This window comes from Neomonachus schauinslandi, chromosome 13, assembly GCF_002201575.2.
Source record: "Neomonachus schauinslandi chromosome 13, ASM220157v2, whole genome shotgun sequence".
NCBI classification, from domain to species: Eukaryota; Metazoa; Chordata; class Mammalia; order Carnivora; family Phocidae; genus Neomonachus; species Neomonachus schauinslandi.
Window position 1 is genome coordinate 56,699,107 of NC_058415.1, and position 27,481 is coordinate 56,726,587.

Sequence of the window (27,481 nt, forward strand, 5' to 3'; positions counted from 1 at the left end):
TCACTTTTTATACAAGGGTATAAAAACAATCTAACCTCTACTTTTAAGAGTTAATTCGGGACTTCATACCTAACATAATTGCAGTTTCAACCTCCCTCAGAAATGTTTCTTAAACCCATCAATCAGAAATTTTCTCATAAACACCAATGAGGTAATCTGTCACATGGGCCCTCTCTAGCCCTCCAAAGGAAATTGAGGTAATCCACCTAATAAGACCCCCTGCCCTTCCCCACAAAGGAAGGTAATCTTGCCTGGAACAATCTTTTCTTTTCTTTTGCTACTTTCTCTCTCCACCCTCCTTTCTATAAAAATCTTCCATTTTGTATAATTCCTTGGACCTCCCCTCTACTTGCTAGATGGAATGATGCCCAATTCATGAATTGCTTAGTAAAGCCAATTAGATCTTTAAAAAAAAAAAAAAAGTTAATTTGAAGATCTATAAACTTTGGTTTCTAGCTTAAGGGGTGGACTGAGGGGGTGCCTGGGTGGCTCAGTTGGTTAAGCGTCAGGGTCCTGGGATTGAGCCCCATGTCAGGCTCTCTGCTCAGCAGGAGCCTGCTTCTCCCTCTCCCTGCCACTCCCCTTGCTTGTGCTCTCTTCTCTGTCAAATAAATAGATTTAAAAAGGGAGGTGGACTGAGCATATATGTTTCAGCTCACCTTTGTCAAAGTCTTACTATTATTTTTAGAATAAAGCATTAACAGCTCTAAACAAAAAGAAAGGGTGCCCTCAGGTAATCGGGACATTTCAGGGGTCCCAGGAAGATAGGCAAAAGAGATATTAGCCAATTAACCAGAGATATAAAAACAAAAAGAAAACACCCACAGCCCAAGACACTTGCAGAGGAAGTGTGGGTCTTCCTAGTGAGCCCTAAAAAGAAGATTCAAAGCCAGGAGTTAGCATATCCCATCCCCTTGACTGCAATTCAAGAATGCAAATATAAAGGGCAATATATCTGAGTAATTCATTAAAGAACTGCACTCACAAATAGCTGACTAGATATCCTGACTGTCCCTTCACCCAAACAAACTGGATGGATGGACGGAGAGACAGACAGACAGACAGACAGACACACACACACACACACACACAGCACAACAGCTTTTATTCTCCTGCCAACTGCTCTTTAAACAAAGAGGACTTCAACTACCTCCATTTTGACCTCAAACTTCCTAATTGATTAAGTTCTTTCCAGCCTATCTCTTTACTCAGAGAAAAGACCCTGCAGGCAAAGCATCCCCATAAGGGAACCCAAACTACCCTCACTACCCGCTCAAGCAATAAGGACTGCCCTGAGCCAGCAAGACCCCACCCATGACTGACCCCTACGTGTATCCACCAACCTTTGTCCTGTGTTTTCCTTATATAAACCTAGAAGTAAAAAAGGGAGAGGGGCGGCCGGGGTGGGGGTGAGGGGGTTCAGTTGGTTAAGTGTCTGCCTTTGGCTCAGGTCATAATCTCAGGATCCTGGGATGGAGCCTGGCATCGGGCTCCCTGCTCAGCAGGGAATCTGCTTCTCCCTCTGCCCCTCCCATTGCTCATGCTCTCTCGCACTCTTTCTCAAATAAATAAAATCTTTAAAAAAAACCCCCAAAACAACAACAAAAAACTCCCGAGTAGTAGTATTTTTGGCATGTTGGAGGCAGTCTTTGAAATGTTATGAAATGAAATGTCTTGAAATGTCTTCCCAGCGTTGGCCTCACTGAAATAAATTCCTTTCTTGTTTCACCACCACTCATTTTTCTGACTTTGGATTTTTCAGTGGCTAGTGGTTGAACCTGGTTTGTTTGGGAGCCCCAGAGCCAGATGCTCTAGCATCCCAGTGCCTGGCTATATTCTGACTGGAAAGGGCTCCTAAAAAAGAGTGTGGGGGCTTGGAAGAGAAGCTGTGATTGAGCTAACTTGAGGCTTCAAAACCAACAGACAGGGTAAAAAAGAAAAGCAACTCTTCTCCAAAGCAAACCCAAAGCAGAATCCTCCTTTCTTTGGCAGTTGCTTTGTCAGGAATGAACCCCGAACACCTGTATATTCTCTGAATTGTGCCATACCCGAAGGTCCCCTTTTCTTTGGAATAGTCCACAGATGGTGGTCTGCCCAAGCCTAGCTGCTGCCTTCTCCAGTTTCACAACTCAATACCTAGTGCCCCTCTCCCATGGGGGCCGTGCTATAATGTTCTCCCTACTGAACTCGAGCTGCTCTTCTACCCCCACCCCCCATTCCAGTGCTTGCCTGGAGCCTGTGCAATGTGCACATCCTTTTGGACAGCTTTGTAGGGGCTAGGATTCCTTTGCTGGAGGCTAGTTTCTGTCACTGATTTGGCTTCCCCAGCCTTCCACCATGCTTAGCCTCAACTCTCTCCACTTGGTGTGGCTGCTCCCAACACGTCACAGGTCTGGTTAATTCTGTTATGACACCCTTTTATCCATCCACCTCCCCTATTCCATCTCTCCTCCTTATTCTCCCAGTTGGTACCTTCACAACTTCATTGCTTCCTGCTCAATTAAAGTCATCTGTTTCAACCTAAACAAAATTTTACACCAGAAAAATACAATAGGGATTTAAAGTCAGTTGACTGAATCCATTTCTAAATTACCGTATTATGTTGCAAGGGCAACAGTTTAAGAGTTACAAGAGCTAAAAGTCTACTGTGAAGAAGAGAGATTTCTTTTTACTGATTTCAGAAAACTATCATTAAGTTTACCCTAAGATTATTGAGGGGAAAAAAAATAAGTGAAAGCAGGAAACATTATTTATAGTTCTTCCAGTGTAATAATAGGTCAAAAGAATAGGAAGGGATTTAAGTACACGTTGATATCCTACTTCCTAAAATCATGACTTTTTTCATAGACCAAAATAAAAGGGATAGTCTTTTAATAAACATTAGGATATTGTTACTTAAAAAAAATACTAATGGAAGGCTAATTTACATTTTTCTCTAGCTGAACTGGCAGTTTAAAAAATATTCATCTGGGGCGCCTGGGTGGCTCAGTCGTTAAGCGTCTGCCTTCGGTTCAGGCCATGATCCCAGGGTCCTGGGATCCAGCCCCACATCGGGCTCCCTGCTCCGCGGGAAGCCTGCTTCTCCCTCTCCCACTCCCCCTGCTTGTGTGCCTGCTTTCACTATCTCTCTCTGTCAAATAAATAATAAATAAAATCTTTTAAAAAAAAGAGAGAGAAAGAAAAGCATAGTCTCTTAAAAAAAAAAAAATTCCTGACTCAGGAGACTAATTTCACAAAAAGGCACTAATATAACAAGGCCTTGCATCAAATCCATGATTCAGTGATTCTGTGGGACTCTGGCCTAAAACAATGATCCACAAATATACAGTTTCCCACTCATAATCAGTACCTTTTTCTTCTATTTAAGAGGTCATAAAGTTGTCCACAGTAGATTTCATAGAAGCTGATCCACACGAAGAGGTGCCTTCTTGGCTGGGATATTTCTAGTTGCCTGAATATATCTTTGGCAGCCAGAGCATAGAGTCCTGGGTTCTGATGAGTTCCTATCATGGTGTAGGTCTTCCCAGCACCTGTCTGTCCATATGCGAAGCAAGTGGCATTGCCTCTAGGGAAAAAAGTCATTTGTATAACATATATACAAAGAGAAATGCTAATCTACACCTAGATTTTTCATGACAAAAGTCAGATAGAAACAGAATCCTGTTTATAGCTGGTAAAATTCAGCTACAAGTATACAATCCTTTAAGGAGAGGAGGGCTTTATATTATAAAAACATAGGAAAAAGAAAAAACATTCTCAAAGCAGTACATGAGGTTTTTTTTTTTTTTTTTTAAAGATTTTATTTATTTATTTGACAGAGAGAGACACAGCGAGAGAGGGAACACAAGCAGGGGGAGTGGGAGAGGGAGAAGCAGGCTTCCCGCTGAGCAGGGAGCCCGATGTGGGGCTCGATCCCAGGACCCTGAGATCATGACCTGAGGCGCCACCCAGGCGCCCCAGTACATGAGTTTTTTTAATAGGAATTTTTTTTTTATGGAACTGGTTATACCATAAGACAAGGACCCCATGCTCTAGAGAATTCTGGAGATGATTTTGCCTTAATCCTAAAAGGTAAGTTTGATGAAAGAGGTAATAGAGAATTAAAATAGATACAAGAGGGGTGCCTGGGTGGCTCAGTCGTTAAGCGTCTGCCTTCGGCTCAGGTCATGATCCCAGGGTCCTGGGATCGAGCCCCGCATCGGGCCCCCTGCTCGTCAGGAAGCCTGCTTCTCCCTCTCCCACTCCCCCTGCTTGTGTTCCCTCTCTCGCTGTGTCTCTGTCAAATAAATAAATAAAATCTTTAAAAAATAAATAAATAAATAAATAAATACAAGAAATGATGGAAGACCATATGATGAACAGGGTGGTACTGACTACTCCTATAAATATTAAGTTTAGACAGAGATAAAATCAGTCTAAGCAAAATATTTGAGGAAGAACTCACAAAAGGGCTTTAAGGGCCTCAGTTTTCACTTTCATTAATAAATTAATGGGTTACTTGATTTTTAAGATCCCTTCTAACCCTAACATCATGTGATTCTAAGTGAGAATCACTATCCTTGCATGTGGGTGTATGTGTGGGGCATGAGTGTGAGGAACTGCAGAATAAGAGTTGGGAGACTAATCTGCCAATCACATGTTTTCAGAGGAGCCAGAGGCCAAGGTTATCTGAGTACCAGAGGCCCAACTATATAGTACAGAGTAGAAAGTGACCATAATGTTAAATAGTAAGCAGCTATTACTGACTCTTGAACAGGAATCGCATGAGTTAATGATAAAAGTAGCTACCAGCACCAAGAAGAAACGTCTATGTATAGACAGAGAGGTAGGGGGATACCGGTGGTGGGCAGAGAGATGAACATGAAGAAAGGAGCCAGAAGCCAGAAAGAAACCAAGGAAGGAGTAATAGCACAACAGCAAAGGAACCATGGAAGTGTGAGAAGAAAGAGATTTAATTTGATCAGATTTAAGCTGCTTGAGCGGAGACCAGTTCCTCCTTGTCTTTTGAATCCAGGCTCCCGCTGTGTAGGCACTTGAACACACTGGCAGAGGCTCAGTGAGGAAAAGGATTAAAGGAGGAAAATGTGAACACACTAAAGAAGGTTTAGCAGAATGAGACTAAATAACATCTACCCTATCTTCTGAACATCTTTTTTTTTTTTTTTTTAGAGAGAGAAAAAAAAAAAAAAAAAAAAAGGGGGGGAGGGGGGGGGGGATGAGAAACCCAAGCAGGCTCCACACCCAGTGCAGAGCCGGATGCGGGACTTGATCTCACAATTGTGAGATCATGACCTCAGCAGAAATCAAGAGTTGGAAGCTTAACCGAATGAGCCACCCAGCTGCCCCATCTTCTGAATATTTGAGTGATGAGCTTTCTGAAAAACAACAACAAATATGCGTATGAAAAATCTCTTATTACCCTTCGCAGAATGGATGCATTTACTTGTTCCTCTTTTTTAAAAGATTTATTTATTTATTTTTTTTTTAAGATTTTATTTATTTATTTGAGACAGAGAGAATGAGAGACAGAGAGCATGAGAGGGAGGAGGGTCAGAGGGAGAAGCAGACTCCCTGCCGAGCAGGGAGCCCGATGCAGGACTCGATCCCGGGACTCCAGGATCATGACCTAAGCCGAAGGCAGTCGCTTAACCAACTGAGCCACCCAGGCGCCCTATTTATTTAATTTTTTTTTTTTTTTTAAGATTTTATTTATTTGAGAGAGAGAAAATGAGAGACAGAGAGCATGAGAGAAAGGAGGGTCAGAGGGAGAAGCAGACTCCTTGCTGAGCAGGGAGCCCGATGTGGGACTTGATCCCGGGACTCCAGGATCATGACCTGAGCCGAAGACAGTCGCTTAACCAACTGAGCCACCCAGGCGCCCAAAAGATTTATTTATTTGAGAGAGAGAGAGAGCACGCATGTGCGCACAAGCACAAGTGTGGCGGGGGCGGGGGGCAGGGAGAAGGAGAGAATCTCAAGCAGACTCCCACAGGGAGCTCGATCTCACCACCCTGAGATCATGACCTGAGCCAAAATCAAGAGCCTGAAGCTCAGCTGACTGAACCACCCAGGCGCCCCTGCACATTTTATTTGTTCTAAATCTAACTTTAGAAACTTGCTCTCTTAAAAAGTATTCCCTAGATTTGGCATATAATTGAACCTGAAAGATATTTCACTTTTTCAGCCTGCTCAGAATAAAAAAAAAATTAATGATGTCTACAAAACAACAATAAACAACAATAAAAAGAAAACAAAAAGACGGACAAATGAAGTTATCTGAATGGCCAATAAGCAAATGAAAAGATTCTCAATATCATTAGGCATTCGGGGAAATTCAAATTCAAACCACAATGAGCTCAAGTTACATACCCATTAGATTGGCTAAAATAAAGACTGACAATACCAAATATGGTGAGGATGTAGAAATTCAATTCACAGGGCACCCCTGCCCCTCCCTGACACACTCATGCGCATACTCTCTCAAATAAATAAATAAATCTTAAAAAAAAAAAAGAAAAAGAAAGAAATGCAATTCACATACATCGCTGTTGGGAATAGAAAATGGGTGTATGGAACACTGTTTGACACTTTCTTATAAACACATACCTCTCCTATGACTCAGCAATTCCCTTTCTAAGTTTCACCCAAGATAAATGAAAACATGTCCAAGAAAAAGACTTGTACAAGAATGTTTATACAGCTTTATTCACAATAGTCCCAAACTGGAAACAACCCAAATGTCCATCAATAGGAGAATGGATAAATTGTGGTATTTTCATAGAAAGGAATAAAAACTATGGATACATGCAACACGTACTAATACCAAAAAACATTATGCTAAGCCAAGCATAAAAGAACCTATGTGGGAATGATTCTATTTCTGTGACACTCTAGAACAGGCAAAACTAATCTATAATGACAGAAAGCAGGTCAGTGATTATATAAGATCTGAGGGTGGAAGTGGAGATTTACTAAAAGGGGACAACAAGAGAACTCTCTGGGGTGATGGGAATGGTCTATTATCTTGTTCGAGGTATTGGTTACCTGGATATAGACAACTACCAAAACTCATCAAACCTGAATACTTCTTAAGATCTGTGCATCTAATTGTATGTGAATTATACCTCAATATATTTTTAAAAATATTTTATTTATTTATTTGACACAGAGAGAGACAGCGAGAGCAGGAACACAAGCAGGGGGAGCGGGAGAGGGAGAAGCAGGCTTCCCGCGGAGCAGGGAGCCCAATGTGGGACTCGATCCCAGGACCCTGGGATCATGACCTGAGCCGAAGACAGACGCTGAATGACTGAGCAACCCAGGCGCCCCATACCTCAATATTTTTAAAGTTATAAAAATTTTTTTTAAAAAGTCAAACTACTCTGGAATCAGTGATACTAGTAGGCTGTTTGGCATTTTCTATCTATACGTGCCTATATTTTGAATAAACAACAGAAGTCCTTAGTGCCTTTTTGGTTCCATTTAATGTTTATTAAGTGTGAATAATTATTTCAAAATTTAAAAAATACATCTATAAAAAACAGATGATAGTCTCTTATCTATCCCACTCCAATGAAAAAAGTGAGCTATGGGCAGAATACATAATTCCTATCATCGAAAGTTCAAACTACAACCATTTAAACCTTTTTATTCTGAGAACTTTGATGAAATTATATTGTTGACAATTTATATTTTTGCTGAAAATTTCTGAATGCTTGGTGAATCCTACAGAGACAATGCACTCTTTAGAAGAGTCTAAATTCATCAGATTAAAACACAAATTCATGTCTAATTCAAAAACTGAAAAACATAAATGATATTTATAAAGAAATTTGTTATGGAAAACAGTATGAAGCAAGAGAAGCAAATAATTACTATCATACCCATTGAAAATATGCTGAATGAGTGGGTGAGTAGTCTTCATGTATACATCCCGATTGGTGCATGCTTCACCAAAGACTTCATCAAAATAAAAAACATGCTGAAAAAGAAATGTGATTTTTTATAGAAGAGACATTTTCTGGATTTTCTTCACCACTATTCTAGTTAACACATACTAAAGATGCTAGTATGTTTTTTACCTAAGTAACTGACTATGACAAACTTAGAGATAAATAAGCAGTCAATAACTATCAAATGACAGGGCCTTCTTCTACTTGAGCTCTCTGTAGTCATGTTTTTATAATATGTTTTATAATATAAAAACTAAAGCACACAATTTTTGTTCTTTCTTAAGTGAAGTAAACTGATGAGTGAGCCAAACCTCCTTAGGTCCAGGAGAAATGAATTCTCTAGGGATTATCCTCAGAGCCCAGCTAGGGCCAGCATATTTGAAATTTAGAGGAATTCTAGAGGAAGACTTCCATTTCATAGGTTACATAGCTAAGCTTTAATTTCCTTTTTAAAAGATTTTATTTATTTGAGAGACAGAGAGAGCACAAGCTGGGGGTAGGGGACAGAGGGAGAAGCAGATTCCCCTCTGAGCTGGGGAGCCCAACACAGTGCTCAATCCCAGGACCCAGAGATCATGACCTGAGCTGAACACAGATGCTTGCTAAACCAACTGAACCACCCATGCGCCCCCATAGCTGAGCTTTTAATCCCATGAACATTTATTGCTCAATTGTAACACGTATAACTGCAGTAGGCACTTCAAAGGGCCCAAAGATATAGATATTACCCTACTATTACCCCACCCCACCACCTAAAGATGTGAATCCAGACAAGTATACAAATGATTCTAAGCTAGAAAAAATCTGACAGATAAAGTACATGTGGAATTCAAAGGAAAAACATATGCCTTCTGATTGGGAAAGACATTATGAAAAAGACTGTACACAGAAAGGGCTGTGGGGGAAGAAGAAGAATTTAAGGGTTAGAGATGGAGGCAGGGAAGATACTCCAGCCACAGGGAAAACATGAGCAACAGTCAAATCAGGAAAGCACAAGGAACATTTAGGGAACAGAGAAGATTCAGTGTGGTTAAAACATAGGATCTTGGTAGGTGAAATAGAAGGCTAGAATAAGGAGTTAGGACTATGTTGCATGGGTACTGGGACACTAGCCTTAAGGATGGAATGTTTATATTTAATTTAGCAAATAATTAGCAAATAGTGGGAAGACAATAAAAAACCTTGCAAAGGAAAGGGATGATGTGATCCATTTTACTGGAAGATTAAAGTGGCTTCACACTGTGAATGGACTAAGAACAGGGATACTGGTAATCCAGTGGTGAGTTAAGAAGTTAGGTCTAAATTTGATGATGACAAAGAAAATAAAGAGGAGATGGATGCATGAAAAATTTGGCAACTGCCTGGATATGACTTGCTGGGGAGAGAGAGTGGTCAAGATGATCCCCAAATGAAAAATCATATAATCTGGAAAAGGACAGAAGACCCTATTAAACTGTGTCTGGAAAGCATTAATTCAGTAGACATAATCATTTGCATAACTTAGAGGCTATTGGCAGCCCAACTATCTCTAAGTAAAAATCCTAATTTCAAGCCTGACTGTAGCATAATAATGGCAGTCCATATACAATGAATGAGACATGAGGTCCTTTCTTCTGAGACCTCTTGGGCCTGCTCTAAATATCCAGTTAAAGGAAAATCCAGCAAAGTGAATTTGGGCCAATTTATTATGTGGGTCATTCTACCCAGGTTTGATTCTGTTTGTGTATCATTAAATTACATTAGAATAGCAATTTGTTAGGTCACCTTAGCAGAAATTGGGGCCACAAAGTTGAATTTACCAGTTAGAAAATATTACCAAAAGCTAGAAAATAATGAATCTGTGGAGCACAATAAAGAGATCTGTGAGCTTCTAGTGGTATGAAATATGTGATAGGATTTTAAAAACAATAAAATGTTTTTAACTGTTGAATTTGGGTGGTAGGTACATAGGGGTTCATTGTACTTCTGAATAAACTTGAAAATGGCAATAATAAGAAGTAAAATATATTTCTAATTTTTTTGGCATTTCTCAGGAAAATAAGGAAGAAAATGAACACAAGTAAATGTGGGAATTTTTAAAAATTTTCTTTTACTTCACTGAGTATATGGCGATTCTTTCTCTACTTCTGTAAGTGCATGTGAATAACTTTAGCTCTTGAGTAAACATCTTAGAAAACACTTATTGATTAAAGGCATTAGTATCTTTCCTTCCAATAGGATTTAGGTACTGATTTTCCCAGTACTTCTGTAAATATCCTTAATGAAAGGTATGTGAACATGCAAGATTATAATTAACATATATATTACATAAATATAATAAATGCTAGCACTACATATATATTTATATGTAAATATATATATACACACATATATTTAGATAGATATCTAGATAGATATCTAGATACAGATCTATATATATATATTCCATAAAGTTCTTTGCATAACGTATTTCATTTAATCATACTTTATCAATTAGGTTGTATGAATACTCATTTTAGCCTTGTAATGATCAGAGTTCCATAATTTATTTTTTAAATAAGTTTTTTCATTATAAACATAATATGTATTTATAAAATATCTCTGGAAAGACAGACTTAGAACAGGTAATTGTGGTTGCCTTCAAGGAGGAAATACGATTAGCAGGACACTTTTCACGGCATCCCTTTTTTTTTTTTTTTTTTTAATATTTTACTTATTTGACAGAGCGAGTACAAGCAGAGGGAGTGGCAGGCAGAGGGAAAGCGGGGAGCAGGCTCCCTGCTGAGGCTGAGCAGGGAGCCTGATATGGGGCTCAATCCCAGGACCCTGGGATCATGACCTGAGCCGAAGGCAGAGACTTAACCGACTGAGCCACCTAGGCACCCCACTGCATACACTTTTGTATGTTTTGATTTTGAAATAGGTGAATCCATCTTACTCAAAAGTTTTTACTTTTCATATAAAACAAGCTGATTATAGAAAAATTTAAAAACATGGAACACAATAGAGAAGAATATCAAATTTATCTATAAAACTTACTACCCAGAGATAGCCACTATTGACTTTCTGATATATTTCAGTACCATCTCTTTTTTCTACATATATTTCTTTATTTAAGAAGCTGGAATGAGGGGTGCCTGGGTGGCTCAGTCGTTGGGCGTCTGCCTTCGGCTCAGGTCATGATCCCAGGGTCCTGAGATTGAGCCCCGCATCAGGCTCCCTGTTCGGCGGGAAGCCTGCTTCTCCCTCTCCCACTCTCCCTGCTTGTGTTCCCTCTCTCACTGTGTCTCTCTCTGTCAAATAAATAAATAAAATCTTAAAAAAGAAAAAAGCTGGAATGAAATATATACAAATTCATTTCCTTGTCCTTTCACATATTGATACAAAAGTTAATGGTAAGTAGGAAAGCGCACTGCATGTGTATGACCATATATATACTAAGTAACAAAAGAAAATTTGAAAGGATAGGATATCTAATTAAATGGATACATAAACCTGGTGTTTGAATTCTTGAATAAGTTTAAAAATTAAAGCCCAAAGAATCTAGGATCAATATTTTCTAGGTTTGCTATGAACCTCCCTTTTCTTCTTTCCACTTAAGGAAAGAAAAGGGGGAAAAGCCCTCTCAGCACTTGTATTACGGCATTGATAGGTAAGGACTTTGACCTATGAGAACAAAGGTCCAAAGTTCAAACTGCAGAGAAACTGCTATGAAAACCATGGGTGTTCGATAAGTATTGACCAGTGGTAATGACAAAGAAGTAAGGTTATTATGTTTTGGGATAATGGAAAAATACAAAAGATAAGACAATGCTTCCTTGAGGGAATTACTGTGACAGAAGCATCATTAAGGACTTCTTGGGTAGATGGTGACTGGACAGGACTATTACTATGGTTATAAGTAGACATGGAACTAGATAACATTATAACTAATTGGCATTTAGGCCATTTTCAAAATAAATACCTCCCACCTAGACCTAATAGACTGTGCATTGATCAGCAGTCAATAAGGCTGTTAAAGTGATTGGGTTGTTTATACAGTGGCCTAGTAATTTAGTGCCCACAGAAAGACTCAGTGGATTACTTTGAATGTTGCTGTGAAACCCAATATTGATAACCAAGAATAAGTTGAACAATGCATGTATAGAAGAGGGGGAAAGTGTTAACAATTTGACTTCAGTGTTAACATATTTATTCCAGGAGAGTAAAATCTCAGCTGACTAAGGTGAAATGCTAGCACAAAAGATTACTCACCACTTTTTTCTCTCTCTACCAGTCACTGGGTTTTGAGGCAAGAGAGCAAAGAGAGAATAGTATGAATATAATATGAACGTTTAAGGAGGCAGATTCAGATTAAGAGAGACCTGAATTCCCAAATCTTAGCATCTGGTGGATTATCCTCTGTTTTAGATTATTTACAATTGCTTCATAATTTTAAGAGTACCTGAATTATGGTATCTTCCATCTGTGGGCCTGCTGCTTCCATAGGAGACTGAAGAATTACTGCAAGGGTATCTATCTGCTTGAAAAAAGTTCCTTTCAATACCAAACCCTTTCTCCTTGGACTTTTTGTGATCTTTCTGGCAGGGAGTGAACATTTTCTTATGTGTTTAAGTTACTAGTGTTTTATTTAAATCCGTACATGTTAGATGTAAAAGTGAAATCATATTCTTGGATTACATTTACTCACTATAAGCAACCCTATACAAAGTAGCCGGCTCAAGAGCCCAATTTCCACCAAGTTATACCTAAGCCCAAAGACAGCTGAGAATCAAAATAAGCCGTTGAGTGGCAATCTGGAACTTTGTTGCTCGAAAACATATCCTCCATCATTAAACTCCAGACTCACACTCAGAAGAATAAGTTCACACTGTGCGAGACAAGCAAGAATTGAGGCTATGGGATCATCTCTCAGTCACTCTGGGGCATGCACTCAGTGACTAGTCCTATCTACCACAAATTCACTACATTCTTTTTATCCCCTCAGTCCCCATTTTGCCAAAGATGTATAATTACATTCATGTAAAATGTGTTAAGTGAAGGTATGATGTAATTCTATTGCCCTAGAGTGCAGAAATTACATTATTGTTTCCCCAATTGCACTATATTTTTTTTAAATGAAGGCCCAGGGTATTAATGATTTATATCAGGAAGGAATGCCAATACCCAAAGAAACTGGATTTTTCAATTTGTATGTATTTTCATTCAAATAAAAGCAAAAAATCGACACAACTGATAATATTAGTTCCAAACACAAAAGGAAAGCATCATACCTGCAGAATATATTGTGTAAGGTCAACTGCTTCTTTCTTCTCATGAACTAGAAGAGTTTCTTTGTCTTCTACGGTAATAATATTAATTTCTCCACGACGTACCTCCCTCATGCCCAAAGGGCGTTTTCGAACACAAACTCTGATTTTCTCCATCTCAGTCCAAGGATTCTCTTTCTCTGAGGTGTTCTGTCTGATACATATTTATAAGTGGGCTTTAATTTTTAGTAATAGGATAAGGCTACTTAAGAGGTCAAAGTATCATCACATTTTGTTATTTTATATACACATTACACTTAACATATATACACACCTTACACATATTATACATAAAACTTTCTCAGTATCAACACTTTAATATGTAACTTTACACATATTACGTATATACAAAGTTCTTTTATTTATTTTTTTTAAGATTTTATTTATTTGACACAGAGAAGGACAGTGAGAGAGGGAATACCAGCAGGGGGAGTGGGAGAGGGAGCAGCAGGCTTCCCGCGGAGCAGAGAGCCTGATGCGGGGCTCGATCCCAGGACCCTGAGATCATGACCTGAGCCGAAGGCAGATGCTTAACGACTGAGCCACCCAGGCACCCCTAGAAAGTTCTTTTATTAACTAAATCCTCCTGATTACTTCTATCTCTATCCCTAATCCAGTCCATCCTTTGTCCTGCCAACAACAAACAAAAAAACCCAAAACCCTGAGTTGCTCTAGCTCTAAGACTTGTGTGTTTGGCTTCCAGATGTGGTCTTCCAAAAACTTCTAATGGTGGATGTTCTTTCTATATGTCCCCCCAAATCAGACTGGTTAATCCTCAAAATCAAACACAGTATGTTGGAACCACCCCTCCAAGGCCTTTAAAAGACCTAAACCCATGTCTCTTATTCCTCTCAATCCAATTATTCTTACACATTTACTATTTTCTCTTTTTTTTTTTTAAAGATTCTATTTATTAGAAAGAGAGAGAGCACAAGCAAGGGGGAGAGGGAGAAGCAGACTCCCCACTGAGCAGGGAGCCCGACGTGGGGCTTGATCCCAGGACCCTGGGATCACAACCCGACCTGAAGGCAGATGTTTAACTGGCTGAGCCACCGAGGCGCCCCCATTTACTGTTTTCTTGACCATTTAATTTTTTTTTTTTTAATCCTATCTGGGTTGAAATACCTTGAATTAGGTGGTAGGTTTCAATGTACTTTTCCTCTGTTCCTCTTAAGTATATTCTGCCCCTCCCTTTGTCTTGCTTTCTTACTTCCTCTTTTTGTTCACCTGATATGTGTTTCTTAGAACACAATCCTGTATTTCTTCTTCCTAGGACAATTTTATGACCGGTGCTGCCCATCACTATCACCCTTCTATTAAGATGCATTTCTTTTCTGGCTCTGACTTCAGTGAACTTATCAACCTTAACAACTAGAATATTTAATGAAATATTCCTTGAGCTAGGGATACAAAATTCATCAAGTTTACTTACTGAGCCTAATGAGGGTATACATGTGTATCTCTAACAACTGACCATTTACCTATATAGAAATTCCTCTTGGGGTGCCTGGGTGTCTCAGTCCTTAAGTGTCTTCCTTCGGCTCAGGTCATGATCCCGGGGTCCTGGGATCGAGCCCCACATTGGGCTCCCTGCACCGCAGGAGGCTTGCTTCTCCCTCTCCCACTCCCCCTGCTTGTGTTCCCTCTCTTTGTCTCTGTCAAATAAATAAATAAAATCTTAAAAAAAAAAAGAAATTCCTCTTAACCTAAGTAACATAGGATTCTTGAAAGTAGTTTACCAGGATCAATGCCTTTGGTCCATATACTAAGAATGTCTTAGACAAGACAAATTATTCCCTTCCTTTACACTTTAGAATTTGATTAATAGCCCCTAAAAAGCCTTTGTAATAGATTTTACACAGGATATTTCACTATATAATTGTTTCATATCAATTTCAATTTTCTGAGACATCCAACTGGCTGGAAAATTACTTTTTGCCAGGATTTAAATTAGTAAAAAGGAGCAAACAGAATTTCTAATATAGTTCTATATATAGAATAGTTCTAATATAGACCATAAAGGACTACATCAGGCTTTTAAAGCATGTTTTTTTTAAGGGGGGGAGGGGGGAGAGGGAGAGAATCTTTTTTTTTTTTTTAAAGATTTTATTTATTTATTTGAGAGAGAGAGAATGAGAGAGAGCACAGAGAGAGGGCCAGAGGGAGAAGCAGACTCCCTGCCGAGCAGGGAGCCCGATGCGGGACTCGGTCCAGGGACTCCAGGATCATGACCTGAGCCGAAGGCAGTCGCTTAACCAACTGAGCCACCCAGGCGCCCGAGGGAGAGAATCTTAAGCAGGCTCCATGCCTAGTGCAGAGCCCAACACAGGGCTTAATCTCACAACGCTAAAATCATGACCTGAGCTGAAATCAAAAGTTGGACACTTAACTGACTGAGCCACCAGGTGCCCTGCCATGTTTTGTTTTGTTTTTTTTTTTTAACCAACATACAGCAGAGTTTTAAAAATGTACCATTTTGAGGGGTGCCTGGGTGGCTCAGTTGTTGGGCATCTGCCTTGGGCTCAGGTCATGATCCCAGGGTCCTGGGATCGAGCCCCGCATCAGGCTCCCTGCTCAACGGGAAGCCTGCTTCTCCCTCTGCCACTCCCCCTGCTTGTGTTCCCTCTCTTGCTGTGTCTCTCTCTGTCAAATAAATAAATAAAGTCTTAAAAAAAAAAAAAGTACCATTTTGAGGTTAAGTGTGGCAAAATCCTGACAATCATGAAAAGTGGATGATGGGCATTAGGGGATTCATTGATTTATTCTCCCTTCTTCTGCATATGTTTGATTTTTTTTTAATAAGAAAAACTTTTTTTTTTTTTTAAGATTTTGTTTATTTATTTGACAGAGATAGTGAGAGAGGGAACACAAGCAGGCAGAGTGGGAGAGGGAGAAGCAGGCTTCCCCCTAAGCAGGGAGCTTGATGTGGGGCTCGATCCCAGGACCCTGGGATCATGACCTGAGCTGAAGGCAGACGCTTAATGAATGAGCCACCCAGGCGCCCCAGAAAAACAAAATTTTAATGCATTATTTTAACAAAGGCCTGTGTCAAAAATCTCTAGTTATTGGGAGTATTAATAACCTAATTGTATAAAGCTAATCAAAGGACAGAAAAGTCTTTTTCAAAAGTAACTAGGGACTCTAGGATGGATCATGTGGTCAAAAGGACTAGTTTTCCAGGTCAAGGGGCAAAAAAACAATGAATGTTCTGCTAAAAGGTTTTTTTTTTTTAAGATTTTATTTATTTATTTGAGAGAGTGGGGGGGGAGAGAATGAGTGGGGGGGGAGAATGAGTGGGGGGGGCAGAGGGACAAGCAGACTCCCTGCTGAGTGGGGAGCCTGACATGGAGCTCAATCCCAGGACCCTGAGATCATAACCTGAGCCCAAGTCAGATGCTTAACCGACTGAGCCACCCAGGTACCCCTAGAAGGCTCTGGTTTTTGTTTTTTTTTTTTAAAGATTTTATTTATTTATTTGACAGAGAGAGACACAGCGAGAGAGGGAACACAAGCAGGGGGAGTGAGAGAGGGAGAAGCAGGCCTCCCGCGGAGCAGGGAGCCCGATGTGGGGCTCGATCCCGGTACCCTGGGATCATGACCTGAGCCGAAGGCAGACGCTTAACGACTGAGCCACCCAGGCGCCCCGAAGGCTCTGGTTTTAATGCCCAGTGTTCCTTAGATGAAATAAGCTGTATTTTCTGACATGAAGAGTTAAAACAGCTGGAGTTAGGTCTTTTTAAGATCTCTAAATGCATTAGACTTATTAAAATTCTGAGAACAGGAGTTCCTGGGTGGTTCAGTCGGTTGGGCATCTGCCTTCAGCTCAGGTCATGATCTCAGTCAGGGTCCTGGGGTCAAGCCCCAGGTCAGGCTTCCTGCTCAGCGGGGAGCCTGCTTCTCCCCCTGCCCCGCCGCTCCCCCGCTTGTGCTCCGTCAAATAAATAAATAAAATCTTAAAAAAAATTCTGAGACCAGTAATTTATTTTGAGCTTACTTGATTTGAGGCACCCAAAGAGAATGCTCTTTGGACAAGATGACATCCTAACAGCAAGACTTAAGTTGGTGAGGGAGTTCCTCAGGGTTCTGAAACCCTGTCTGCTACTTAGAAATATTTGGGTAAGAAGATAATATGAGGGTTATTGAGGGAAAATGTCCTTTTTTATCTCTATTTCCCTAATATAAGAGTGGAAGAGTGATAAAATAATGACATAAAAATTAAGAAAACTCAATGGAATAGCTTTCACTCTAGGTTTGTCACGTATAAGCCTCTTATAAGAGCACGTATCTCACCATATGGTTGTCTTCCCGCTCACTCCCCCTAAGAGTCTAACAGCCTCCACGTATCCTGATTATCTTTAAACCTAGAATCAGACCTAGAAGAGGTAGTACTTAATACGTGCCAAATGAAATAGCAATATTTAAACTAAAATATTCATTCTGTCCAAATAAATAATGCAAATTATTTATAAGTAATTTGCAAAGTGATATCTTTATTTATAAATAATTCCGATTTAGTTTTTTTTTTTTTAAAGATTTTATTTATTTGTTTGAGAGAGAGTGAGAGAGCAAGAGCAGGAACACAAGCAGGGGGAGTGGGAGAGGGAGAAGCAGGCTTCCTGCCGAGCAGGGAGCCCAATTTGGAACTCGATCCCAAGACCCTGGGATCATGACCTGAGCCGAAGGCAGACGCTTAACGACTGAGCCACCCAGGCGCCCTCCAATTTAGTTTTTTTTTTTTTTAAAGATTTTATTTATTTATTTATTTGAGAGAGAGAGAGAGAAACAGCATGAGAGGGGAGAGGGCCAGAGGGAGAAGCAGGCTCCCTGCCGAGCCGGGAACCCGATGTGGGACTTGATCCCAGGACTCTGGGACCATGACCTGAGCCGAAGGCAGTCGCTTAACCAACTGAGCCACCCAGGCGCCCTCCAATTTAGTTTTTATGTGTTGTTCAATAAAAGACTAATATTCAAGAAAATATCTGTTCTTTTAGCAGAGCTAACCAATAGGACAGCAACAATCCTGGCTTTGACAGTCATGGAACAATCTAGTTCTCTAACAATTAAAAGAAGAAAAGAGTACTATATGCTCTGTGCTCTGCTAAACAAAATAGTTTTCAGAAATACTATAAAATGCAGTAAGTATTTCAAATTACTAAAAGTACTTTTACCTGTAAAATTGGGTCTTTTATTTTTGGGGGGGGAACAAAAGAACTGGTTGGTTATGAGATCCTCTGAAACCTTAGCCAATATAAGGCCAGATATAAATATACACCTTGTTTTAAGGTAGGAATAATAGCCTTAAAAAAAAAAAATAAAGAAAATGTGGCCTAAGAATGTATTTTGTGGGGCGCCTGGGTGGCTCAGTCGTTAAGCGTCTGCCTTCGGCTCAGGTCATGATCCCAGTGTCCTGGGATCGAGTCCCACATCGGGCTCCTTGCTCAGCAGGAAGCCTGCTTCTCCCTCTCCCACTCCCCCTGCTTGTGTTCCTGCTCTCGCTATCTCTCTGTGTCAAATAAATAAATAAAATCTTAAAAAAAAAAATGTGTTTTGTTTTTCCATAATTCACCATGTATAACTTTTAAAATAACCAAACAACAAATATATGTTATTTTTAAAAGAACATGTTTTCTATTATACCAATGCTGGTATTAGGGACCTTATTTCAACATTTATGTTAAAGCACTAGGTGAAAATAACTTATTGTCACCCTATCAAAGTCTAAACTATATCAAAAGTGTCTTACTCTTTTGCAATCACCAAAATCATATGTTCTTGCAGGGCTAGAACTGAAGAAAGCACTCAAAATCAGGACCATATTCTAGTGTGTGCAGGTTAGCTAATTGCACGAAAGACCTACTTAATTCAGCTACATGCTCTTTGTTTTTAATTAAGCTTTATGTCTCCTGGTTGAAGTGAATTTGATAGCCTTAAAAAAATCCTGTGGAACACACACACACACACACACTTTTTCCATTGCAGAAGGCCAGTTAACTGTTTTACCTTCAAGGATGCATTAGATGTATCATGTTACACTATAATAAATAATAGAAATAGGTCTGCTAGCGGAATAATAGCAGATCCTGGCAAGTAACAGCTGTTTGACATACACGAACAATATCATCTTTCTCCCATCTGGAAAGTCCCAATTCCTCACGGACTTCCCCCCATCAAGGTACTTCTATTATTGTCGCAGAAGCTGTTCACTATAATTTTCTGTAAATAAGGAGTAGTTGCTCTCAGTCATGGAGAGGCTTGCCCTTGCCTGATGCTACCCTCTCCCCTACACCCCAAAAAAGATAAAAATAATTACCTGATACAAGATTGAGGGATTCCATAGTTATATCCTGAAACATGAGAGACTCTTTGAATAATGGGAATATCATAATCCCCCAGTAGTGGAGAAAAGTGATTTGATGAAAAGAGTGAAGTGCTAGTTTCTGTTTGCACATAGGAACCAGTAGCTGCAGCACTCAGAATTCTTGTTTTTGTAGGGGATTGGGGATCATCCGGCAGCATGTGCTCCAGCACTTTTAGGTAACTAGACTTCTGGTCATTAGCAGAAAAATCTGATAAACTGCACATCTCAAACCCATTGTTGTCGGTAATTCTGTCCTTGTCAGCAGGAGAATCAAAATGCAGTTGCCTGCGAGGGCCAGATCTGGATTCCTGAGGTTTACTGCACAGGCTGTTTGTCTGAAGAGGATGCTCTGGGCTACTGACTGCTTTATCTTCTTCCTGCATAATTTTAATGAGTTTGATAAGTTGGAAGAGACGTTTGCGGTCGTTCATGTCATGCACTCCCAATTTGGAGTAGTCCTTCATTGTAACCTTGGCTAATTCATCTATTTTTTGAAGGCCAAGGGCAGTAAAATGAGGATAATACTGTGCAAGTTCAGCTTCACAAAGACATTCATACAACCAGGATGTCATTTTTTGTGAATAAGTTTCTATAAATTCTGAAAAGGAAAAAAAAAGCCATTTACTTGAAATATAGTATATATATTCCTTTTAAAAAATGAAAATCACAAAACAAACATACAGAAAAATCCATTCTAGCATACCAAGTTTTAAAATATATTTTTCTTCTGAAATAATTAAACAGCACAGTGCATAAGTGTAGATGCTTATGATGCATTTGTAGTAACAGATGTAATTTATTCATCTGCTTAATACAAATGGAACTTCAATTGCATATATACACAGGTACATGCACATACACACACAATGCAAGTCACTTACTTATTTCTAGGGAGTTCCTTCCAAGCTTGCAATATCTACTTAACACATGCCACCAACTACTGAAACCTTGTTCCCAACCACTCACTGATTGTAGCAGGACTAATTTTAGATGTTCAAGTTAATGTCAAGGCATGTTGCACAACTGCTTCCTATGATTAATGAACAAAGGCTAAGAACTCTTTCAGAATGGAAAGCAGAATCAAATAGCAAACCAGAGAACTGATATAACTCAGAGGAAATCACATTTGTATCTGCTGAGTACTGATAAAAGTTAATTGAATAAAGAAGTAAAAACATCATTAATTCAGAATCTAATTCAGGATCTCAGATCATTCTAAAAGGCAGGTGAAGGTAGGTGGTTGTAGATGTTGTACAGAATATAAAATAATTTAACTGGGATAAATAAATAAATAACCTAGGAAAGTAATACTATGGTCAAGATTTTATATGGTTGCTGGAGGACCTGACTGGCTCAGTCAGAAGTATATGTAACTTGATCTCAGGGTCGTAAACTCAAGCCCAACACTGGATGTAGAGATAGATAGATAGATAGATAGATAGGATAGATAGATAGATAGATAGATAGATAGATAGATAGATAGATAGATAGATATAGATAGATAAATAAACTTAAAAAAAAAAAGATTTTAGAGGTGCCTTGGTGGCTCAATCAGTTAAGCGTCCAACTCTTGATTTCGGCTCAGGTCATGATTCCAGGGTTGTGCTCCACGCTTGGCGGGGGATCTGCTTGAGATTCTCTCTCTCCCCCACTCTGCCCCTCCCCAACTTGTACTCTCCCCTCTCTAAAACAAAATCTTTAAAAAAATAAAAAAGATTTTATATGGTCGAACATTGAAATGCTTAAAAAAAATTTTTTTTTTTTAAGATTTTATTTATTTATTTGAGAGAGAGTGAGAGAGAGCACATGAGAGGGGGGACGGTCAGAGGGAGAAGCAGACTCCCCGCCGAGCAGGGAGCCCGATGCGGGACTCGATCCAGGGACTTCAGGATCATGACCTGAGCCGAAGGCAGTCGCTTAACCAACTGAGCCACCCAGGCGCCCGAAATGCTTAAAAAATTTTAACACCAAGAGATTTAATCAAATATTAATAAATGATGTATTAATAACACATAATCCTGGTCTATTATAAAGTCAGGAACCCTGAGAAATTCTCCACACCACTGTTAATCAAGTTCAAGTTCATGAAAATATTAAAAACTACATTTTCGGGCGCCTGGGTGGCTCAGTTGGTTAAGCGACTGCCTTCGGCTCAGGTCATGATCCTGGAGTCCCGGGATCAAGTCCCGCATCGGGCTCCCTGCTCGGCGGGGAGCCTGCTTCTCCCTCTGACCCTTCCCCCTCTCATGTGCTCTCTGTCTCTCTCATTCTCTCTGTCTCAAATAAATAAATAAAATCTTTAAAAAAAAAAATAAATAAAAATAAAAAAATAAAAATAAAAATAAAAACTACATTTTCTTTCTAGAAACTGTTTTCAAAGTTCAGTTAATTCTTGGTAAAGCTTTTCTTTGTTTTTTTAAGATTTTATGTATCTATTTGACAGAGGGAGACACAGTGAGAGAGGGAACACAAGCAGGGGGAGTGGGAGAGGGAGAAGCAGGTTTCCTACCGAGCAGGGAGCTCAATGCGGGGCTCGATCCCAGGACCCTGGGATCATGACCTGAGCCAAAGGCAGACGCTTCACAACTGAGCCACCCAGGCGCCCCAAGCTTTTCTGTTTTTCATTTTAATTTATATTTTGTCTTCATTCTAGGAGAAACAGAGTTCAGGGTCAGATAATAAAGGTGATTAAAGTACCTTGTATAATTAACTTCGTAGGTAATGCTACTTAGAGTAAGGAAAAGGCCAAAGAGCCTACACATCCTAAACTCATTCTGCCCTTTTCCATTTGTGGAAGATTTGGGGGAGTGGGGGAGGGTCACAAATTCTTTGCATGTCCTTTCACATCAAGAGGCAGTGTCCTTTTCCTCCCATTGCATCTAGGCTGGCTTTGTGACTGTTTTGCCTGACAGAATGTGGTGGAGCGACACTGTGTGACTTCCATGCCTAGGTCTCAAGAACCGTTGCAGCTTCTGCTGTTCTCTTGCAGTTCTTTTGCTGCCACGTGAAGAAGCCCAACCAACAGCCATCATCGAAGCCAGCCATGTCAGATACGCCATCTTAGACTATTTGGCCCCAGTGGCACCATCAAATTATTGCAGCCACAAGAGTGACCCCCAGTGAGACCAGAATTACCTAGCTAGGCCTAGCCCAAATATGTGACTCACAGAACTGTGGGCAAATAAAATAGTAATTGTTTTAAACCACTTAATTTTGGGGTAGTTTACTTCACAGCAGTAGATAACTGCAACACTGCTTCTATGCCATTTGAAGTGTTGTACCTTTGCCAGAAATGTTCCCAACCCCGTCTCCTAAAATGAGTTAAACCCATCCTTTCAAAATAGCTCAATAGCTCTCTGCCCCACCCCCCATGAAGCCTTCTTTCATTTCGCATCCTCTTCTACCATTTACCACCAAACACCCTAAACAGTAGCTGAATCAGGCCACCAACCCCTTTACTACTGTTTCTTCTACCTGGAATATCTGTCTTTCCCAAGAAAAACTCTACTTACAGTTTTCTTCTGTGAGGTATGCCCTAGGCAAAGGATTACTGGTATTTCCTCTGTACTTCAGTAGTAATAATAATAGCAACTAATATTATTGAGCATTTATTATGTAGCAGTCACTGTTCCAAGTACTATTTGTTAAACTTCAAGCAACCCTATGAAGTAGATACATGTGCAATCTTCGGCAAGTTACTTACTCAACATCTATGAAACTCATTTTTCTCAACTGTTAAATGGGAATGTAATAGTCCCCACAGTGCCTAGGATTAGGATTCAATGAGAGAATACTTGTAAAACTCTCAGCATAACACCTGGTATATACTCAGTGCCCAGTAAGTGTTGGTAGTTATTACTACGATGATTTCTTTTTTCCTTTTTTTTTTTACGAATTTATTTATTTATTTGACAGAGAGAGACCACAAGCAGGGGGAGCGGCAGGCAGAGGGAGAGAGAGAAGCAGTCTCCCTCTGAGCAGGGAGCCTGATGTGGCACTCGCTCCCAGAATCCTGAGATCATGACCTGAGCTGCAGGCAGACGCTTAGCCACCCAGGTGCCCCATACTGTGATTTATTTTTTTATTACTTACCTTCACCTAGCACAGAAGCTAGAACAGAATAAGCCTTCAGTGTTTTGGTATGTTTTAAGTTACTCCCAAGCAGTTACATTTCCTCTGTGACTCAGCCTAACCCAGAGCAACAACAGGTTAAGTGCTATGCAGTCTTCCTATATTTCACACACCCATTCTCTTGGTGACATACCAAACTCTGATTACCATGACCTCTACTGCATTCCTTAATCAGTATCTGAAAGACTAATGTGTTCATCTTGCAACGCTTGGCTATCCCATACTATTCTGAAAGGGGAAGATGCTGGAGCCAGCAGTAATCTGGATATGCAGATTAAAGCCTCCCAGGCATACTTCTACATAAACCGCAGCATGCTGCCTTTCTGAGCTCTATAGTTAGCCTACATTCTTTTGTTTTATTTTTTGCGTTTTCTTTTTTCAGTGCAAAAAGGTGTTTTTATTAAAGCACAGGGACAGGACCCATGGGTAGAAAGAGCTGCTCTTTTGTTCTAAAATTAGATACGCTTTTTTGGTATCACATTCCATTTTACAAAGGTCCAACCTCCTCCTCCTTCTGGGGCAGAATCACCCTAGGAATTTAAAAATATAAAGATACTAAGTTAAGCAGCTGCCTTCAGCTCAGGTCATGATCTCAGGGTCCTGTGATCAAGCCCCACATGGGGCTCTCTGCTCAGAGGGGAGTCTGCTTCTCCCTCTCCCTCTCCTGTGCTAGGAAACAATAAAATCTTAAAAAAAAAAAAAAATTAGTTTAGGAACTGGTTAAATAAATAATAGTAACCCATTAAATGGGATACTATGAAGCAATTACAGAGAATAAGTAAACTCTCAATGTATTATTGAAGAAAAAGTAAGCTCTTCAATATATTGAAAAGTGACTAAAGCAAGGTACAGAACAGTTTTTATGTTTGTAAAGGTTTGTAAAGGTACCAGTTATTAAAGAGAAAGAGATAACTATCACAGATCTATATATTTGCTTATCAGGCATAAAGTATCTCTGATAGGATGCACAAGAAAGTCAGAGTACTGGCTTCTAGGGGGAGGGGAACTAGTTGAGAGGGCAAGTGTGGGAAGGAGATTATTATACATCCAATAAATGCCAGTAGCTATTACCTTTCCTATTGCTATTTCTATTTCACTGCTGTCTCCCATCACCCAGAGCAGGACCTAGAACAGCTGTTTTTTAACTTATGAAACTATGTGACTATATAATTTATTTTAAAAATATATTCCTAGGGGTGCCTGGGTGGCTCAGTAGTTAAGCATCTGCCTTCGGCTCAGGCCATGATCCCAGGGTCCTGGGATCAAGCCCCGCATCATGCTCCCTGCTCGGCAGGAAGCCTGCTTCTCCCTCTCCCCCTCCCCTTGCTTGTGTTCCTGCTCTCGCTATATCTCTGTCAAATAAATAAAATCTTAAAAAAAAAAGAAAAAAATATGTATATATTTCTAAATCCATCTACCTTCCTCCTTCCCAGCCTTCTCAAATTGACATGATACAACTACTTGTTCCTATTTTGGTGTTTTTCCCTCTAGCTTTTTATTTTTTTAATGCATTTTTTTTACATTGTATATAACACTGTACTTATAACCATACTGCAACCTACTTTATTTAACATAAGCATTTTCATATTCTGTTTGTTATAGCCATTAAAAACAATTCACACAATTATAAATAATGTTTGCTGAATAGATGAATTACCCTGGGGAAATGTGATTTCTCTCTCCAAATTTCTATAGTGTTTCGATTTTAAAACTGATAGGGGCACTTATTACAGACTCATATATATTTATTTATTGCCAGCCTTGTTCTAGAGATGATGTAAGGTGGCTCTGCCTTATACTATAGTGTGAATTCTTCAAGAGAAAAGTAATATGATCTGCTCAGTCTAGCATTTGAGCTAGAAAGGTATGTAACAAGTATTTGCTGAATGAACACAATCTGCTTAGGACAAAGAACAAAAGTTCTACCATTTCTACTTTTTAACCAAGGCACCTACATGATTACAACATTGCATGAAGCTTGCTTATGTGGCTATGGAGCCATTTTCTGTTTCCTAATTCTCTACAAGTCCCACCACCCAAAGTAATGGGGACAACCTCAGCGTCCTTACAACCTAGAAGAGCCTGATACCAACACAGTATCTCTACCAATGTCACCTTGAACACTTCATATAGCTCAAAAAAACATTTTATGTAACAAGGCTAATAACATTATTTCAGCACTTAGTGCACAGTCATACTACTTTGATGATCTGATTAAACTAAAATTTATTTTTATATTTTATGTCAAGAACTATGTGTAAGTCCTTTACATAAACTATTTTATTGAATCTGGCTAAACCAGAATTCCATTTTTATTTTTATTTATTTATTTTTTTAAAGATTTTATTTATTTGACAGAGAGAAACACAGCGAGAGAGGGAACACAAGCAGAGGGAGGGGGAGAGGGAGAAGCAGGCTTCCTGCCGAGCAGAGAGCCCGATGCGGGGCTCGATCCCAGGACCCTGGGATCATGACCTGAGCCGAAGGCAGACGCTTAACGACTGAGCCACCCAGGCGCCCCCCATTTTTATTTTTAAAGATTTTATTTATTTATTTATTTGAGAGAAAGAGAGAGCATGAGAAAGCACGAGCAGGGGGAGGGACAGGAGGATCAGACTCTCTGCTGAGCAGGGAGCCCAACGCGGGGCTTGATCCCAGGACCCTGAGATCATGACCTGAGCCCAAGGCAGACGTTTAACCAACTGAGCCACCCAGGCACCCCTATTTTTATTTTTTTTAAAAAAGATTCTATTTTAGAAAGAAAAAGAGTGCACATGGGTAGGGGGAGGGGCAGAGGAAAGTGGAAGAGAGAATCCTAAGCAGACACCCTGCTGAGTGAGGGAGCCCTACATGGGGCTCAATCTCACCACCCCCAGATCATGACCTAAGCAGAAACCAAGAGTCAGACAACCAAGTGAGCCACCCAGGTGCCCCAAGATTATTATTTTAAACATGTCAGTAGACTACCAAAGAGTTTGTTTAGTAGTAACTAATATAGCAGAAGATAACTGGGTTAGGAGTCAAAAAATCCAGGATCCAGTCAGGCTCTACCAAGACTCAGAAGTGATACATGGTTAAATTATTCAATGGCTCTGGGCCTCTTCAAGTTTAAAATTAGAATAATTTCTACAGGTATTGACTTGGATATGTTAAAGTACTAGATACATGTACTGATTGTATAGCAGACAGATTCTATAAAGCACCCACTAACTGCTTGGCAAATGGCAAGCACAGCATTTTAAAATATAAAAAATTTCAAACATTGGGGCACCTGGGTGGCTCAGTCAGGTAAGTGTCTGCCTCCGGCTCAGGTCATGATCCCAGGGTCCTGGAATCGAGCCCCACATAGGGCTCCCTGCTCAGCAGGGAACCTGCTTCTCCCTCTCTCTCTCTACTACTCCCTAGCTTGTAAATCTTTAAAAAAAATTCTCAAACATCACAAAAGTAAATAGAATTGTACCATAAACTTCCATATTAACCATCCCTAGGTTCTTTTTTTTTTTTTTAAAGATTTTATTTATTTATTGAGAGAGAGAGAGAATGAGAGACAGAGAGCATCAGAGGGAGGAGGGTCAGAGGGAGAAGCAGACTCCCTGCCGAGCAGGGAACCCGATGCGGGACTCGATCCAGGGACTCCAGGATCATGACCTGAGCCGAAGGCAGTCGCTTAACCAACTGAGCCACCCAGGCGCCCCACCATCCCTAGATTCTTAAATTATCAAATTTGCCATACTTTCTTTCTCTATCATCTT

At 39.9% G+C, this 27,481-nt stretch overlaps 1 protein-coding gene across 1 annotated transcript in view; it reads right to left on the minus strand.

Moving 5' to 3' along the window:
• KIF24 (kinesin family member 24) overlaps positions 1–27,481 on the minus strand; it is an 82,570-nt gene that overhangs the window by 29,206 nt on the left and 25,883 nt on the right. The window contains exons 2-5 of the mRNA XM_021691541.1: positions 19,551–20,196; positions 13,205–13,394; positions 7,884–7,981; positions 3,350–3,565 (exon numbers count right to left, since the gene is read on the minus strand). Of these exons, the coding sequence (XP_021547216.1) occupies positions 3,350–3,565; positions 7,884–7,981; positions 13,205–13,394; positions 19,551–20,170 (1,124 nt within the window). The 5' untranslated portion in view covers positions 20,171–20,196. The remainder of the gene's footprint in view (positions 1–3,349; positions 3,566–7,883; positions 7,982–13,204; positions 13,395–19,550; positions 20,197–27,481) is intronic.